The sequence below is a fragment of the Epinephelus moara genome, chromosome 9 (genome assembly GCF_006386435.1).
Source record: "Epinephelus moara isolate mb chromosome 9, YSFRI_EMoa_1.0, whole genome shotgun sequence".
Taxonomy (NCBI): Eukaryota; Metazoa; Chordata; class Actinopteri; order Perciformes; family Serranidae; genus Epinephelus; species Epinephelus moara.
In genome coordinates, this window is record NC_065514.1 from 24846257 (window position 1) to 24865621 (window position 19365).

At 47.1% G+C, this 19365-nt stretch overlaps 1 protein-coding gene across 1 annotated transcript; it reads right to left on the reverse strand.

The window, feature by feature from the left end:
* Positions 1 to 315: 315 nt before the first annotated feature.
* smad7 (SMAD family member 7) lies at positions 316 to 18587 on the reverse strand. Its single transcript, XM_050053105.1, has 4 exons — positions 17078 to 18587; positions 16091 to 16144; positions 12464 to 12535; positions 316 to 1233 (listed from the first exon to the last, which is right to left on the reverse strand). Exons 1-4 carry the CDS (start codon positions 17541 to 17543, stop codon positions 695 to 697), a joined length of 1131 nt encoding a protein of 376 aa, XP_049909062.1. The 5' UTR covers positions 17544 to 18587; the 3' UTR covers positions 316 to 694.
* Positions 18588 to 19365: the final 778 nt, after the last annotated feature.

Consider the following 19365-nt stretch of genomic DNA (forward strand, 5'->3'; position numbering starts at 1 on the left):
TGTTTTACAAGGCGTAATGAGCCTGTAAGGACAGGGACAATGAGTTATGACTCTGTCACAGTCTGACTCATGTTGTCTCAAAGGGAAATGCTTTTATGAGCCACAACGTGACATCAAAGTCCTTCAGTGGCACAAAGTTGAGCCAGTGTTGACTTTGGTAATAATGAAGAGACAATATTCTTCACCGAAACTGAATTACAAGAGTTTAGGAGAAATAATCAAATTTGGAGTATGAACAAAACTAAAAAAAAACAAACTGAAAACCTGAATGAAACCACCAAAAATCCCAGGATAAAACATGGACTGGGCAAGAAATGTTATTTGTATTTTTTTTATTTTATTTTGGCATTTCTTTGTTTTGCATTTATATTAAGCAAAGTGCATCTTATTTTCTTTTTCTCATCAACACATTGCACAATACATAAATAATGATGCATATAAAACGTCTTCATATTTACAATTAATAATATATTTATATATAACATAAAATACATTTTTCGCTTCTTATTTTAATTAAATCTTAGTCATTTATTAAACAAAGTCCGTCAGAGTTGTATACTTTCTTCTTCTTCTTCTTTTAAAACTTTTTTTCTCTCTGTTTGAACCTCTGGAACAAAAAAAGGAAAAGTGGGCGTAGTCTGTTTGTGAGGGGGGGCAGAGGACGCAAGGAAGGTGAAGAAGAGGAAAGCTGCTGCTATCGGGTGTTGAAGATGACTTCCAACCAACACGGGCAGCTACTGATGAACTGTCTGGTGTAGCACTGTCCCCAGCCTTTTACAAAGCTTATCTGCACCGTGAAGCCCGTGCGAGGCTGCTGCGTGAACTCGTGGTCGTTCGGCCTCTGCAGGCTGCCGGCTTTGTCGTGGTCGAAAGCTTTGATGGAGAAACCGGGGAACACCTTGTGCACCAGCAGCGTGCGCGAGTCCGGGTTGTCCAGTGTGGCCGACTTAATGAAGATGGGGTAGCAGCTGCGGTTGTAGACCCACACCCCGTCTGGCTCACGCGTCAGCTGGATGCCATAGCCAATCTTGGCCCGCACCATTTGCACCAGCTGGGACTTGTTGTCGGAGCAGAGCTGGCCCAGGCAGAAGCCGTTCCCCTGAGGTAGATCATAGAAGATGTCCAGAGAGGGCTCCTGGACTGAGTAGAGGCGCCCGACACGTGTCTTCTCCTCCCAGTATGCCACCACGCACCAATGGGCCCGGTCGCCAGACTCCTGCAGCGCCAGGGAGTCTGAAGGAAACACAGAGAGAGAAGGAGATGGTTAGACCTGTGGGAAAGTGCTCAGTAATGACATCTGAGAGTAAAATATAATGATCAAGAAGTAAAGAAAATGAGAGGAGAGGAGGAAAAGATAATGAGGCAAAGGCTTCATTGAATATCTCAAACATTGCTTCTCCTTCACAACTTCTTCCTCATCCCCGTTTTGGGAATCAGAGAATTTGCTTTAGTCAAGAGCCAAAACTAAACTGTCATCCTCAATTTCTGCCACACAGGAAAACCATGTTGGAATTCCTGGACTTCAGACAAGAGAAGCAACTCAGAGTCGCTGGCAGGCAAGTGTCCACACGCAGTACAATATTTGTCTAAGCATTAAATGCTTATCTTCTGTCTGGCTCGCTGTATTTTTGTAGCGGCGTGGCCAACAATGTAGTGACGTCAGCCGACTGCCCTGATCATCTCCTCGCAGCATGCTTCACCCCACTGGAGGAAATTATTATCTCTGAATTCATGCTGAAAGATGCGAGGCCGCAGCAACTGAACAACAAGACGAGCGACTTTCACATAAACACATAAACCATTCCCTGTCCACGGCGAAGCACATGGTGTTTAGCTGACGAGCACGGCGGGCCGTTAACTCTCAAACCCCAGTGTCTGAATCGTTGACAAGCTAGGCCTCTCCAGTCTAAAGTTTCCCCTGAGCGTAAAAGAAGTGTAGCATTGGCCATGCTCCAGTTTCCAACCCCCCCTCCTCCCTCTGCCGTCTCCCTTTAGTGTGCCTCCTGCGCCGTCCCTCTCCCCCTTCATATCTCTATTCCACAGAAATCTGGCTCCCAGCTACTCCCAGCTAGAAAAGTGGGAGCCAGTCAGGCGCAAGGGAAATAGAGGGAGACAGAGTGAGCGCGAGAGGAAAGAAAGAGGGGGTGGGGTGGGGAAGAGAAGGAATGCTTTCCACATATTTTGACTGTTACTTTTGCAACTTTGCTTCCTCTCCTGATTTTTTTAAATGTCTCTGGTGCCGTTAGGGTCGTCACCTAATTGCTGCAACTCCTATCAACTGCTAAGCAATCTCTTATACTTCCTCTCTTCACTCACACACACACAGATACACACACACACACACACACACACTTAAATCCAGCCGTGATGAAAGACACATTCAAGGGTTAAGAAATCTCACAGAGGGGAAATATATGTGAGGGAAAAAAAATTAACAGAGCCCCTCTCAGAGCCATTTCAGTCGCCCCCATCCTTCCCAGCCTCCCCCTCCTCCCTTCCTCGTTTCATCTGGCGGTAGCTGTGAATGTAACCGGTAATTTGGAAGGTCCCGTCTGAGACAAACTGCAATGTTAATGCGGCAGGATCTCTGCCGGCCTGAGCGGACTCACCTCGGCCTGTCATTAGCCTTCATTAGACGCAGGGAGGGGAAAAAAAGGGAAGGAAAAAGACAACACTGGGAGAAGAGAGACAGAAACACAGAGGAGGGGAGGGAAGGGGGAGAGAAAAACTGAAAGCATGCCTTCCATAAAACAAGAGGGGCTGTGTTCTTTGAAGTTGGTCAGAGCCGAGCCTCGGGGAGTTTATCGTAAATCCCTCCTCATGGGGTGCTGGGGGAAACTAAGTACCCAGCTATCTACCTCAGACTAAATGGAGGAAAAAAAGAGCATTTATCTTTGAGATAAGAGACAGAAAGTGTCTTTTGAGTCTCTGGCTGATGTCACACAGAGTCTCCGATCCTGACCGAGCTTTGCTCTCACGTCTGATTTACATGTACGTGCAGGAACAGCCGGGGTTGATAAGGAGAAGGATGCGTTGGACTTTCTTAACAGCTGACAGAGGGCCTGCTGGCGGAGCTCACCTGTGGGGCCCTGTGTGTGTGTTTGTTATTGCTGGGAGAGACAGGGCCTGGCGTCAGAGGTCATTAGAGCGGCTGCCTGTCTGAGCCTGTCATTGCAGCCTGAAAACACCCTGCTATTCAGGACTACACTAACTGCCCCGCTTCCCCTCCCTCGTCGCCTCTCCTCTCCTCTCTTCTCCTCTCCTCTCCTCTCTTCTCCTCTCAGTAACTGACTGGTAGAAGCAAGTGAGAGCCACAGAGGAGAGAAAAGCAAGGGAAGGATGAAAGGAAAGGGTTGAAGAGACACAAAAACACAACAGAGGGAAACATGAAGGGCAACGGAGAGAGTCAGCCAGTAAAGCAGTGCTGTAAGAAGTATTCTTATGTAAAAGTTGCAATACAACAATGTAGAAATAATACATTATAAGTCCCGTTTTGCCAGGGACAGATTAAAAAAGAATGCTTAAAGTCTATAATCCGCCGCGATATCCTGTTCCTAGTATGGGTCAAGCTACGATAAAAAAACAAAACAAAACGCTAAAGCCTACACTTCCCACAATGCAACTCCATTGCCTCTTTTGTTAAGACCTTCTCTAACTGATCAATGTCCACGTCTTTCCAACTCTGAGCCCCCGGTTTAAAGTCTCCCAGACCAAACTGAGATAACCATGAAGACATCACTATGACATCATCAGGGGTTATTTCCTTAGACTTTGGTAAACTTCCTGAAGAGCTACAAAGGATATTATACAACTGTTTTCACATGCCAAGAACAAAAAATGAGTAAAACTTTAGTGCAAAGCAGCACAGCAACAGTTAAGATAAGAGAGCGATTGGAAGGTAATTTGAGAGAGAGACAAATGACACAAAAATAGTCACAGTATTCTGTCTGCATCAAACTATGCTTTCAGGTAAACAAACCCCAACTTATTCTGTTCAGTATATCAGCAGAGAGAAAGCCAGACAGGCAGACTCCTCCATCTGTGGGGCGCAGCCTCGTGAAGACTATGTTCACAGCTTGTCCTGACAGCAGATGAGCTTACACCTCATGAGTAATGCTGCCGAACACAGAACCACACACACACACACACACACTGTATATACACACACACACCAATGTGAGTGGTCCGGTATCGACACACTCCGCTCCAAGCGCAAGGCTCATTTAAATGAATTTTAATTTTTCAACACGTCATGTGTTTGCGTGCGAGGTGTCCGCCGGTCATGCTCCTCATGTTACGCCTTGACACTATTTCAGGTGCTTCTTACATAGGTGTGTGTGTCAGACGGTGTCGTCAGAGTGTCTGCGCCAACTCCGTCTGTCCTTGGAGCGGCGTGTTTCCGTCAGCTCCAGCCCCTGAACGCTTACTGTCTGCAGTCTCTGTCTGTACATCTGTCTTTCTGCTTTCTGGACGTCTGCCTATCGGAGCATTAGTCCGTCTATCTGTCTGCCGCCCCCACCTGCTCGTCTGCTCTGCGGCCTTTCAGCCTGTGTGTCTCTGGCTTCTCCTCGCTGGAGATAAGCAGGCTAGCTGGCAGCCTGAGGCCATCTGTCACCCCGGCCCTTTCCGCTCTGCCCCAGTCAGATGTCTGCTGCTGGTCTGTCCCAGTCTGGTTTGTCCCATGGGGCCCACACATAAACCCTGTCCAAAAAATAAAAAGACTTTCTCTGCTGGTTCATTATGACACAAGATGAGAGCTACAATGTTGAAAGATCATTACTGAAGACAGTTAAGTCACATGATTGTGGATGATAAAAATGATAACACGCCTTGTTAGAGGCAATTTTTTGCAATTTCAGAAAGCAGCTGGTGAGCGCTAATGTGGATGTTAGCCATTAGCAAAACCGTGCAAACAAAAACAGCATATTGCTCCCATGTTTTCTAGGTATTTAATGGATGATCAGCTTATGTCTGTGAGGTCTGGGGGGGAGGGGAAACACTGTAAATATCTGTGATTAAATAAACCCCCTGCGCAATGCAAAATATTTAAACCGCAGCACAGAGAGGCCAAAGACACACACCGCTAGCTCCCCTGTGGATTTTAATGGTCCAAGGTCTTAAAGACTGGACGCCACGCTAGCTGAGACAATTGGACTTGGTGGAAGGGAGGAGGGGCAGCTGAGAGAGGAGGGGGAGGGGCGACGACAGACTGGGTGCTTCTCCCAGGGCCAGTCTGGAAAGGTTAATCATTACCTCTGTCTGACTCCACACACACACACACACACACACACACAGACAAGCACTCACACACACACCAGGTCCCTGCTATACTTTAAGAAGTCAACACAGTCACACACCTACACCCTCACACACACTCAATTTTCAACCTTCACTTCTGGACACAACACTATCAACATCGGTAAATAGTGAGGAGGCTCCTGTGAACGAGTCTCATATCGATCCCTGAGAGCCCTGTGTACATGCGTGGGTGTGTGTTTGAGTGTGTGCCCCGCTCTCCTCAGACATGCAATGACCCTGTCGTCATCGGACGCACACACAGCGGCTGAGGAAAGGAATGGGGAAGACATGAAGGAAACAGCTCCAGGGGGAAGGAAGGACTCTTCATGGTGCCTTATTTTCTAAGTCAACACCCTCTCTCGAGCCGGGGAAAGTCTATTCCAAAGGTCAAGGGTCACCCCGGAGGCATTCCTTTTGTTCTCTCTTCCACGCCGTATATGTTCAGCCCTGTGTGTGTGTTTCTGTAATGAAAGCCTGTGCATTTCTTTCTCTCTCGCTCTTGCTGTGTTCACCAAAATATTTGGTCACATTGATTTTTTTGAGTTAATAAAAGTTAGAGTCCTCAACAGCAGGCTTGTTGCCTGTTGTGTTTACTTCACTTTCTTCTTATTCGCTGACAGACGACCCCTTCAGAAAGGGAAAGGTCAGATGTTCTATGCAGCAAAGACAGAGGAGTGTCCTTGTCTCACATCCAAACAGCAACACAGCTGTGAAGTTTAACGGCCCTGACACACCAAGCCAATGGTTGGCAGTGTGTCTCGCACCATTGGCACTAGTTGGCCATTGGTGGCCCTTATCAGCTATTAATTGACTGATTCAGTGTGTTGCATTGGCTTTTAAGGCGGTAGAGCTCGTCACTGAATGAGGTTACTCTGATTGGCAGTTCAGTTCAGTGCACGAGAGAAGAAATGGAAGTGAGGAAAGTAAACAAACGGCTAGAGTTAAGAGAGTGTGAGATCAAAACAACAATGACATTTTGCCTCTTTAACAGAAACAGCTTTCTATTATTGTTCCCTAACACATGATAAATATCCCACATTTTTTCAACATTGTTTTGTGTCGTTAACATGCTAACTGGCTAACTAGCGAGTCCATTCCCCTTTTTGAATGACGACTATAGACTACAGCCTCCTGCTGCTATGGTGAGTTCTTCCTGCTCACGCAGGCACAAAACACAAGTGCTAGTTGGCTGTAGTCTTTGAGGTGTGTTCAAGCGTAACTTTTTGGCCAAGACGCAGGCGATGGCAGCCTTTGTCGCTACTTGTTCTTTGATGTCGTTTTGGTGTGTCTTTGGTTATTTGTCATGCAGAGGAGCATGCAACTTGTAAAACCTAAACTGTGTTAATAATCTTCTGGACTGCACTGTTTGTCCTAAAGGAGTACTTGTCAAACACTGGTGTTAACCACAATGCAACCCAATCACCAAAGGTTTGGATGGACATTCAGCTGTATTATGCAAGTAGCAGCCTCCAACTGCCTTCAAATACTATCTTCTTGATAGTTGATCAGCCCTAGAAGGTAGATAAATAGAAAAGACGAAGCTGACAGAGGAAGCACCTCTTTACGGTGGCAGGTTACGTAAGCAGATGTGAAGTCCCCCCCCCCCCCCCACTTCAGGAAACCTAAATAAGCCGGAAAACCACACAGGGGAGTGGCACAGTTTCACTATCTCTAAGATCTGACTCCTCGCAGAAACACAGATAGAGAGAGAATGAGTTGCAGACACGCCATCTCTAACACGAACCATCCGGCCCCGACCGGGAGGAGATAAGGAGAAGAAATGGCGCATGTTTTCCTTAAGCCTCCATCTACAGTATAATTTTCTCTGAGTGGAAGTCTCCGCTATAATTACATGATCCACATATCTTGATGCTGCTCGGAGCACGGTGTTTATCTCTGTTTGAGATAAAATACAGGGACGTTTCATAATTAATTGGGTAGCATCTTCCATTTGGATCCACATTATCATAAAACTACAGCACGATACGTTTTTTTCCTCACTGAAGGACATTTTATTCCCCTGTAACACCTCCTTCCTACTCCTGTGGAGTTATTATTCCAACACTTCATCATGCTGCCCCTCACACGCACACACACACACACACACACACACACACGCACACACACACACACACACACACACAACGATCCCCTGCAGCCCAGCTTTCCCAGGGTGACAGGACAAATAAACACTAGTTGGATGTAAGGTGCCAGGCAGGCTGTGATGATGTCATCAGCTCACTTCTGCAAACACACAAGTCAGAGGATCACTGGTTACGGACAGATGGACAGACAAGCCGAACAATCACCTACATTGTTGTCACACTAAAACACCGTGGGAACCAAATAATACGAACGCCGCAAACACAGAGGCAGACAACCAGCAGAGCCAGTTGTGTGTGCGGTTGCAGCTTTTGTTGTGTTATTGATAATTATGCACCTCTGTGTGTGTGTGTGTGTGTGTGTGTGTGTGTGTGTGTGTGTGTGTGTGATTACGCCAGCACTGTGGTCTGTGATAGAGATGTGGCTACTGACAAGGCTGAGTCTGTCGCTGAGATAAAGACACACACGCACCCCTCCAGTCTGAGTACACAAAAGACAAACTGACTACATGAATGAGCAGGCGGGAGGGTGGAGACAGCAGGACTGTGTGTCACACTAGAAATCTGACACACACACACACACACACACACACACACACACAGGTTTACAGGAATGTGTCTCCACTTATTTCCATTTCCGTATTTATCCTACTAAAGGGGGGTTCTCTCCCTCCCTTCCTCTTTCTCCTTCTCACACACACACACACACACACACACACACACACACACACACACACGCTGTCTCTCTTTCATATCTTCATACATTGAGGTAATGTCAAAATCCACTTCCACAGAGTGACTGCAAACCAAAACAATGTTCATCTTGTTCTGGGCTTCCCTCCAGCTCTGGCTCACGGCCAAATCTGCATAGCCCACCTTTCAATCAACGGGCTGATGCTAAAGTAGGCTAATGTTTTCAACTGTAACTGCTGTTTTGATGCTACGCCGCGAACGACGCAGCACAGAGGATCTCAATCTGAGAAAAATCTTCAGCACAAACCCAAACAAGCTAGGCACACTTTCCTCTCTCCTCTCTCTCCCCCCTTCCGTCTCTCCATCCTCCACTGTCTCCGCGTGCTGTTTTTTCGATTTGTGCAGCATAATGACACAGGGTGGGGAACAGAGGACGGCCAAAACCAAAATTAAGTCCCTTGCCAAGAGGCGGCTTGGCTGCCGCGCAAGGAGAGGAAGTGGGGAGTAATGAGAGATCCTGGCCCCGGCACGGAGCGGCCCGGCTCAACTCGCTGGCTGAACACACAGCCTCCAAATTACAGAGAACAGAGCAGAGCTGCCGGCCATCTCTCCCTCCACCCAAAGCCGCCATCTTCTCTCCCTACTTCATTCCTTCTTACTGCTCAAGCAAAAGGAGAAGACTTCACCAAAGCACAGTTTTACTGGGTTCATTTTCTTTTAAACTAGTTTCCATAGCAAGTGGTAACAGGCTTCATGTACATTTCTATCTTTGCAGAAATCTTTCTTTCTTCTCTGTTTGACTCCCTCCTTCTTTCTGGTTGGTGCACTCCAGTGTTTGTTTTCCGTCAAGAAGAGGCCTCAGCTGCCTCCCTGTCCGCTCTCCTTTTCCTCAAAGACATGAGGTCATATCCTGCGCAGCCCTTTCCTTTACCCGCTAACCCAAACAAGGCAGGAATGCCGAGAGAGAGGAGGGAGACTGAGGGCACTCTGTTTCTGACTTCGATTGCTGGAAGTTAGCCTCTGAAAAGATTGTGTCTTAGGTATAACATAGGTGATATGCAATTTGAACCTCACTTCCTGTAAATAATTCTTTTAAAAAAAATCACAACAAGGTGCAGGCCCTTTCTCTCGCTGCATTTGCACCAAAAATGGGCCGTTTCTTCAGGGCCTTCCGTATGACAGCAGAACTAGTTTGATTTAATGAGCCGAGGTGCCAGGACTAAATTTAATCTCTGTCAGAGCCCCTGATGAAGGTTATACCTCCAGCCGATTCACTGGATGACTAATTGACTGACTGAAGGGCTGGCCGACTGTCTGTCGAGCGAGGTGACTGGCTGGTGGTATAAGAATACAACTCGGCCTAAATTTAACCTGCAGTGGGAGGAAGCGCCTGTGTGACAGTCGGCCGTGCGCCAGGGCTCGCACCAGGTCATTCTATCTGCCCGTCTGTGTGTATGTGTGAAAATGCGCGGGTGTGTGCGTACATGTCACCGCAGCCCGACTGGATCCTCTTACACACAGGCACTCCGCATGAGTCCCCGATGGCACCAGTAGGCACGCCACCGACATACACACACCGATGCTTCACATCCAATAAGAGCTAGGCACGAACGGACGTCTATAACTCGTCTTTAAAGAAGATTAAATGCAGGTGCACAGAATGGCTGGGTATTGATCGTCAACACTTCTTTGGACTGACTAAAATGTGTCATTGATTATCAAATACTATCAGTCAGATTCATAATCCAGATGACTTCATCTTTGGTCAGATTGTTCCAGACTCAATTGAAAATTTTGCCAATTTCAGACAATTCTATGTACGGCTGCTTTTGATTAGACAATATCTAACACGTGAGAGCATTTGGATTCTTTCTTCAAGTGAAAAACAGTCTGATTTCAAAGTATAACAGTCTAATAGTCAAAGTATTGATTTGGTATTGGTACCAAAACTCAGCTATCATAGCAACACTAGCATAGAAATTTCTTTAAATGATACCCAGCCCTTGTACATACATTTCCACACTTTGTCCCACAGCCTATACCTCCATCTTGTCAAACTCACAGAGGTCTTTTATTAAAGACAACTTGTTCCTGACATCTCCGAGCCTGACAACACCGATGTTTGGCTGCGTGGGTGCCACCAGAGCTGCTCATAAACGATCTAGTCTCTAACAAGTTTAAATATTACTTAACACTCCGCAGATTCATAACCAACAATCCAGCGCCCTCTTAACCCTGACCCGATCTCCCATTTCCAAATCTCCCTCTTGATCTCTCTCTGGGTGAACCTAAACCTCTGAGCTAAGCCCTCACGCCAGCTCAAACCAAGATCAGCACCCTGACTCCCAGCTCCAGGCCTCCAGCCATCAAACCCCCGCCCCCCTCCCCCCACCTCCTCTCTTCTCCTCTCCGACTCCTCTTCCCTCCACTCTTCCCTCCTCTCTGCTCTGTTCCAAGCTGATGACGTGAGCCAGCGAGAGGAGCTTTGGAGCTGGTAGCCTGGCAGGCAGCCTAGTTTGCATTTGCGCTTGTCGCTGTCGCAGCTCACTTAACTCCTTCTAGCCTGGATGGTCTCTGGGTTTTTTCAAGATGGATAAACAAGGAGAATAAAAAAAAAATAAGGGAGAGATGGGAGGTGAGGATGTTGGATCTCTGACCTAATCTCATCAGCTCTGTCTCAGCTGGGTTTTGTAGATGAATGGGGATCTGTTTTGGCCTTTTTTCTCTTGCTAATGCACAGCTCTGTAGTATGGCTACAGCAGCTTCTCAAATCCAATCTAGCTTTTTTTAATCAAGCACTTACTTATTCTACTACTATGCAAATAAAAAAGTAACAGTACAGCGCTCGCTGACTTCAAGTCTTTGCCACCCTCCTTCCCTCAAAGCCACCCTCCTCTCTCTCTCTTCCTTCTTCCTCTCTGTAAATATGTCTGGAGAAGAACATAAAAAGGGCAGAGTGAGTGAATTAGAAGGTCAGCAGCGGGCCTCTGGGAGAGCCATGTTTCTTTTGTCAGGGCCCCAGAGGGAGGGAGCAAAGGAGGGAAGCAGGGAGAGAGGGAGTGAGGGAGTATGAGAGGAGGGGAGGAGGGGGAATGGAGCAGCCTTTTTTTTTCTTAGCTTGCCAGGGAAATCATGAGGGCAGAGCGCTTCGGCCATCCCGCCCTGGCCTTTCTACCTCTACTGCTTTTACTGAGGAGGCCCATTCAGTGGAGTGCTGGCCGCCGCTGCCATGTCACCCTCGCCAGGAAGGAAAACAGGAGAGGAGGAGGAGGGTACGCCTTGCTAAGGGAGGGAAGGAGCAAGGGAGGGAGCGTGGGGGGCGCCTGTTAAGACTCCGCTTCTAGGGTTTCACAGTTTGAACTGGGTCTAAAATGTGTCTTTAGTTAATGCACACAGGGAGGACTTTAGTGTCCATCTGAAGGTGAGGAGGAGAGGAGAGGAAGAAGGAGAGGAGAGACTGATTTTTTAGTTCCTCTGTTCTTGTAAGCACTGCTCCAATCTCTTCCCCCATCTAAGGACACACACACATGCAGGCAGTCAAGCTAACCCCCCTACCACCAAACAAAGGAGGGGGGAAAATGGGCAGCGAACACCAACTGACATAAAACAGGCTTTAAAGGCCCAGTAATGAGAACCATCTGAGGCAGAGGGAAGCAGAGAACAGCACAGAGCAATCTCAGGGAGAGTAGAGCAAACTCCCTCTCTCTCCCTCCTGTGAACACCATCTTATTCTGTAGCCTGCGGACAGGGCGCTGGGTAAGGAAGGCAAGGCTGCCAAAGGGGATTATGGGAGAAAAGCTGAGGAAGCCCGAAACACGTCCTGCATGAGAGATGGAAGAAAGAAAGGCGCCTGTGTCTCACTCTTATCCGCACACAGAGCCCAGAGGAGAGTTAACTGTCCACAAAGACGTCCCCTGTACGCACAAACACACCCAAACAAACACTCGCATGTCAGTTGAAGCCTCTTTTTTTTGCTGCTATTTTTTCCCACAATACCGCACGCACAGAGCATATTCTTCTCCAAACAACGGTCCGGCGTGTTTGTCTTCCATTACAACATAACACGGAAAGGGAGAAGAGGAAGAGGAGAAGAGAGGGAGCGTTGTTCAAAGAGCCAGGAGGGAGGAATTTATGTGGATGTGGGAGAAATACACCACCCTCCTTCACTGGCTTTTTTTTTAAATTTTATTACAGAGGGGAAGCAGGGGCCTCCACAATCACTGCCTCATCATCACAAGTATGGAGGGGAGATGAGAGTGTGTGTTGAGAGGAATGCATATGAGAAGGAAAAGAAAACAGAGGAGGAAAATAATATAACTTTCAAAAGAGAGAGATGACAGAAAAAGAAATCTATTTGAAGGAATATTTACCTGAAAGCCCCACAGGGGCCGAGTATGTCGTTCCCCCAGTATCACTGGATGAAGGTCCAGAGTCTGGAGAATCTAATAGAGAAGAAAGAGAGACTTTGAATTAGCACTGTGTGTGTTCCTGTGTGTGCATGTGTGTATGTGTGTGAGGGGAGAAGCAGCAGCTGTGAGACCGTCAATCACTCCGGTGAAATCAATGCCTAATGAAGACGCTGACGACGAAGCTCACACTCTCACACACACAGAGAGGACTTACAGAGGAGAGTTTCTTACACCCCTGATAATCCCCCATAATCCACTGCTTCAGGAGGAACGTTAGGCCCTGCATCTCTGCATAGACGAGCTGCTGATCTGGAAGGAGCCGTATCCTTCCTGCTAATGACTGAGGCGAGGGTTCGGGCTGGAGACCTCTGATCTCCGCTCAACACTTCAATGTGTTCTAGGTCTCCTCTTTTAATAGAGATCCAAACTAGACTGCTAGTTGTCTCTTGGTGTTATTCCTGCTCCTGCTGTTCTCTAGGGACGTAGCAATATGAGTATTAACACCAACGGCAAAGGCTTATCAGAAATGTTTCTCCATTAAGTTATATATGTTTGTGGCGGCCTTGGCAGAAAGAGCTCAGAAAGGCCTTGACAGTTGTTGGCCATAGATGTACGGCACACTTAAAGGCAGACAAAAAAGGAAAACTACTCATTCTCTCTCCCTCTCTTTGACTTTAAATGCTTAACTCCCACTAAGACTTGTAATGTAGACTAGTTTCAACATGACACCTGAATGGAGCTTTAACAAAAACCGCTGTGTGTGTTGAGCGGAGCAGCACGCCATTGCGAGCGAGCTAGCTCTGCTGCAGAGCTGCTGCTGCTGCTGGTAGCTTAGTATTCACTAATGATACATTCCTCTTGCTGCGCGTCAACGCTGCGCTACACCTTCTATCCATTGAACCACAGTGTGTGGTGGTGATCGCCTCTACTGTGACTGAATTATGACTCAAAAGTGCAATTTTCTGCATTGCAAGTCATGCACGTTACTAAGTATGTTGCTAAAGAGGCATAAACGACCATTTAACTGACTAATCTGAGGTGTTTAAACACTTGCAGACTGAGGAAATACAGTGAGAAGGGGTTCAGTGTGTGAGGAGGAAGGTATAAGTGTTGAATACTTCCACTCTCCAGCCAACAGATCGTCTCATTGGCTCATCCTGTTTGACCGAGCAGGCTGCAGTAGTTATGAAATAATAAAGAGACAGCGACCAGAGCGGTTTCCCCCACGAGCCCTCCTCCCTGCCACCCTTCCCCGTCCGGACGCGGCCCGTGCTGCTTGTGGTCACAGTAACGAGATGCACGGGCATAGCCCAAGCCTGCCTCGCTTTCATTGGCTGCCAGCAGCCTTTGCCCTGGTCTCCCGGGCAACAGTTCACAGCTGACCACAGGGCTGAGGGGGCATCAGAGAGAAAGAGCTAAACAGTGTGTGATTTATATTCCCCAGAGCTGAAACAAGGTAGCGTTTTTACGTCTCGGCTGCTTTCATACTGACCGCCGCTGCTGGAGCGGACAGGCGCCCTGACACATATAACCCCCGACTTCCTGCTCACTGGAATCATAAAACCATCATCATAAAATCCAGCGCTCTTCCGCTTCATGCAGATTTTTTACAACGTCTGACTGCCTTCTAAAAGTTATCTATGCAGATTTTCTGAATGTCATGATGATTTAACACAGCCTAATGTAAAGCAAATACAGAGAGGGGTATAGAAAATTGTAATGGCCTCCAGTAATGAGAAGGAGTGGATGATTGACAGCTCCCCGAGGCCACTGGGGTAAAACCCCCCGTCTTTCTGCATGATAAGCTCATCTGTCCTCTGTGTGTGTGTGTGTGTGTGTGTGTGTGTGTGTGTGTGTGTGTGTGTGTCTGTACCCTCCAGCCTGCTCCATTGTCCTATTAATACATGTTGTCTTTCACCCTCCTTCGCCAATAGAGAGACAGCCAGACAGCCAGCCAGACAGACAGAGTCTACTTTGATTAACCACAACTGCAGCTGCACTGACTGAATGAGGAAACGGCATGACAGGTGACCTAGAGACTGCTGCACTCAGATACTAACAAAATTATTACTTTAAAGAAAGTTATATTAAAACTTTTTGTAAAAAAAAAGTCTCTACTTGGGAGAAACCTGGAGATTTTTTTTCTCGCCTTGTTCTTTTCTTGTTGGCAACATTTAATTCCCACACAGTCAAACCAATTCAAGTTTGCTCTGAGAGGGGAAACTGGGTGGTAACATGGGTTGTATAATCATTTCCTTTGTCTGCATCCAGCTTGCATTTCCTATTTACTTTCTTATTTCCTTTCATCACTGGAATGTTTCCAACTGAATTCATACAAAGACGCGAAGCTGGGGACAGATATCATGCATCATGAAGTGGATTTCACTGTGGCGATCATTTTCGATATCAATGCTGTTTGTATTTAAGGTTCTTGGAAATGCTTTTCAGGTAAAACACTATCACGACAGCCTGGTTAATAAAGACAGAGGGAAGGAGGGGGGGGTCTTTGAAGAACCTCAGCTGCAGCTGCAATGACTTCCTATTGTTTCCACTCACTGAAAGCCACTTTCTCCTTCTCTTGACTAACTGGCCGGCTGGTCGGCAGACCGGTCATTGTTCAGCTCTGAGCTTTTCCTGCACTGACAGACGGCAAGATGGAGGTAAATGAGCAAAGAAGCGAGGGACAGATTCTGAATATTAAAAACTATATGCTGCGCATTATATCTTTGCCGTCCTCTCTGTGACACGGTGTGAGACTAACCTCATTTCCTTCTCTTCCTCCCTTGTCTCGCACTATTCTGGTTATAGCCTGAAATCTAACACACTTCAAAACTGACTTAATAGGTGATGACATAACCCGATGCCACTTTCCTGCACGGGGGAATAGGATGACAACCACGGCAGCACATAGAGTCTGGCGCAGGTGGAGGGAGAAAACAATTAAGCAAGACCAAAGCATGCTGAGGCAAAAAAAAAAAAAGTTGGAAGAAATAAAATGGTGCATGCATACACTCTCCCGTTCCCAAAAACAAACAGAGATGTGGGACGATGACACACACCCCCACACACAAGTCCTAAACCTTAATCTGATGATTGATTCGGCTGATAAAGGCAGACTGGCTCCAGAGACGCCACTGTCTGTGCTGCAATTCACAATAGATAGATGGACACACAAACAAACACCCATACAACCACCCTCCCCTCCTCCCATCAGACACACACGCGCACACACACGCACACACACACACACACTATGCCCCTGGTGAGCCAGTCAGTCTATAGCTGGTATCTCAACTTTGTGCTGCTTTGCCCTGGCTGCCAGCCATGCTAGAACTGCCCAGCCAGGCAGGCGTGCCACTCCACTGCTATCATAAATCACAACATAACATGGAGCTGTTTCCTACACACACACACACACGCACACACACACGCACACACACACACAACGGGGGAAGTGTGTCAGACCATATGCATATGTAATGTCAGACAGCACATAAACATTCATGAATACAAGATGGCCTTTAAGATGTGTATGTTTTGCATGAAAATCAAAAAATAGGCATTAATGTATGTGTGCATCCAGCTCACCTGGTGGTTTAAGATAGTCCATGGGATAGCGCGAATATGGAGGAGGAGGAGACTCTGCATGGAGTGAGAAAAAAAAGAAGCAGGCATGAGAAAAAAACAAGGGAGAGATCTAAACTTTATGATAAGAGCTGTCATTCTTCTGGGAAAAAGGTTTTGTGTCTGTCAGCTCAGCCTGGAGAGGCAGGCGGTGAGGCCGGCCGGGCGGCTATTGCCTTTCATTGGCAGGCAGATAAACAGGGGGCCGCCTGGCGCCAGGAGGGCCACTATCAGCGTCTAGGACAAACTGAGATACGGGCCTCTTTTGGCCCGGGACGCCAAGCAAGCAAGCACACACACACATACACATACACACACACACATACAGGCCCTGGAAACTTCACCGTGGAAAGACTGTAAAGCCCTGGATGAGTCGCTTTGCACTTTGGAAATGCCAATTGTGAAATGTTGAAATACCAGATGGGCTGTTTGTTTAAAAAGCGGGGCTTTGATGAAGTTGAAAATAGGCTATCCTGATTTAAGGTGGAATAAACAGCTCTGGCACCTTTAAAGCGCCAAAAAACACATGGTTAAAGTCGGGATGTTGTCTAATTAAGAAATAAACATATTTGGCGTTTAAAAACACATCCAAGCAAAATATAATCATTATAGTAATTGGGTGAGGAAGAAAATGACTATCTCACTTTAATGTGCCAAATTCAAATTAAATGGCACCTTACTGCCACAAAAGATGAAGAGGACCACTTGGCACGCTTTCCACATCGGTCAAGTTTGACCTTATGGAAACTCAAGACAACTGTGCCAAGAGAGGTGATGTCATTTGAATTAGGCTAATTATCCCTTTAAGAGCCTGGTAATTCTTTGACATAATGACACGGTGTCTGAGTGTGTGTGCTTGATTGAAAATGAGGCCCAGCCACCAGAGAATTAAACGCAATTTCAGAACTTTTTTGTTGTGAGTGTGGAGGTTATTATAATAATCCAGCTCACCGAGTTCACAAAGTCTGCTCATGTGGTGCGGGTTGCAGCAAACGAGCTCTGGGTTGATTTTCCCGTAGGATTCACAGCAAGACAGCCTCTTCAGCTCCGAGGAATGCCTGAGGTCCGGCCACCTGAACACTTTGTAGAGCAGCATGGGGAGAGAGTAAGACTGTTGACCCACTTTGGCGTCCACTTTGCTGGGCAGGAGCAAGCAGGGGCTTCGGGCACCCCCCTTGGACTCCACCGCCTGCAAAAGCACCTCTAATTGTTTCTCTTTGATCTTTTTCAGTATCGAGTGGGTCAACGCCTTCAATTCAGCCTCCGACCCGGCGTTGGACTTGGCCACCTTTGTCGTTTTGCCCATGCAGCAGCCCCCGGAGCCATGCGTCCCTCTATCCGCCTCCCCGTCGCCCTCCACGGGCGCACGGCTCCTCCAGAGTCGCCGGACGAGCCCCGATCGTTTGGTCCTAAACATGCGGGACGAAAAGAGGGTTCCCCGGCTAAAAAACGAGCATGGTGTCCGCAAATCATGAAGATTCCGGGATCCGAGTCCAGGCAATGACAAGCAGCCTGAGAAAATACGGTGGAAAAACTGGGAGCTGGATAAGCAGAGGAAATCTGTAGCATACGCCAGTCTCTGTTGCCGTCTCCTGCAGACTTGATCACCGAAAAGCAGTCGAGGTTCACGGGACAGTCAGCTGTTCCTCCGGGGATAAATAACCATCACTTCCAGGCGTTTAAGACGAGCCTTTAAAAATGAATCTAGCAGCTTATCCACCTCTGCTACAGCACAGCAGCATGTAGCCTGAGCGTGTTACAATTACTCACTTGGTGATGTGCAGCCTACAGCGCTGAGAACTGACCCCTTTAAAACACTCTCTGTGCCGATTTTCAGCCTTAAAAAACAATGTCAAAACATCTTTTTATATGCGCATTAGCTGCAGTGGTGATGAGACAAACTGGGGCCTAATTAAGCCTAAACGCTATCACAATTATCCCATGAAAACCGAAGCTCGCCGCCGTGTCTTCAAGAGCATTAATCCACAAAATCCTTGATCCGACTGCACAGAGTAGGGCTCTCCAGCAGGCTCGCACGGGCTTTTTTATCCGTTATCGTCTAAATATGCCACTCGTCTGCAGAGGATGTGGTCTGCTGGCAAGAATGAGCCTCGTCCAAAGAGTCAGGGAGCAAAAAATCCAGGACTGAATCTCTCACCCCGAGTTGAGTTGCGTTTGAAAAGCGAGAGAGAGAGAAAGCGAGAGAGAGACAGAGACCCTCGGGTTTGCGTCCACGCACCGAGCCTCGTAACCTATTTTAGTAGGCGAATCCTTTAAGATAAAATAATCCAACCTCGTATCTCACACGAAGTTTCCGTGTCTGAGTGTGGAAAGAAAGCGAGCCGACGAGTGATCTCGAGGGGGGTTAGAAGGCTCTCTGTCTGTAAATGAGGCGGATGGTTTGGGTGCCCTTGCTCCGTCTCCAGTCTCCAGTGCGCATTGACGCGCCCGGTCACGTGTGTGTCTAGACACCCTGTCGCTTAAAAGAAATGTGATTGTGTAGCGCAAACAACACCAAGCAGAGCCCACAGCGCGCGCGCACGCACACACACACACACACACACACACACACACACACACACACACAAAAGGAGTACGAAAGTTAACATTTTCCCAGAAAAAGTTGACAAAGTGTAACGCAGGGAATACGAGGGCGAGGTTGGGAAAGCAGTTTGGTCAAAAATTACAAACTCAAATTCAACTCATTTCTGTTATGAATGTTAAATAAGAGTTACAATTTAATAAGTTAAGATTATAAAGGCTTATTTGTAGCGTGTATACTTTATTGAAGGAGCTTTAATGACGTGAAAATTAAGAATAAAGGACAAAACTTGTCAATAATGTCATTAATATCTGATGTTTCTGTTGTCTGATGTGTCTGATCAGTGTTTTATTAGCAGTATATTCCTATTAAATAACGCATGTATGCTGTGAGTGTGTATTTATGATGCTGGGAAACAATAAGATGTATATATTTACTGTCTCATAAACATCTTATTGTCATGTTGATCCATCAGGATAGTTTCCCCTTATTTTATGGGTTGTAGTTGGACACTGCTCAGCTTTGGTTTAAGGGACTCTACTTGGGGTCTTCTGCCACAAGGACCAGAGCCAGGAGAGTGAATTTGTGCCTGCGAGCCTTTACTTAGGGCAGTGAGGATTTAAGAAGCCAACATGTCCGAAACCCAGATGAGAGCGCGCTGCTGCCGCCCTCTGGACGTTTTCATCCCTCAGGCGGG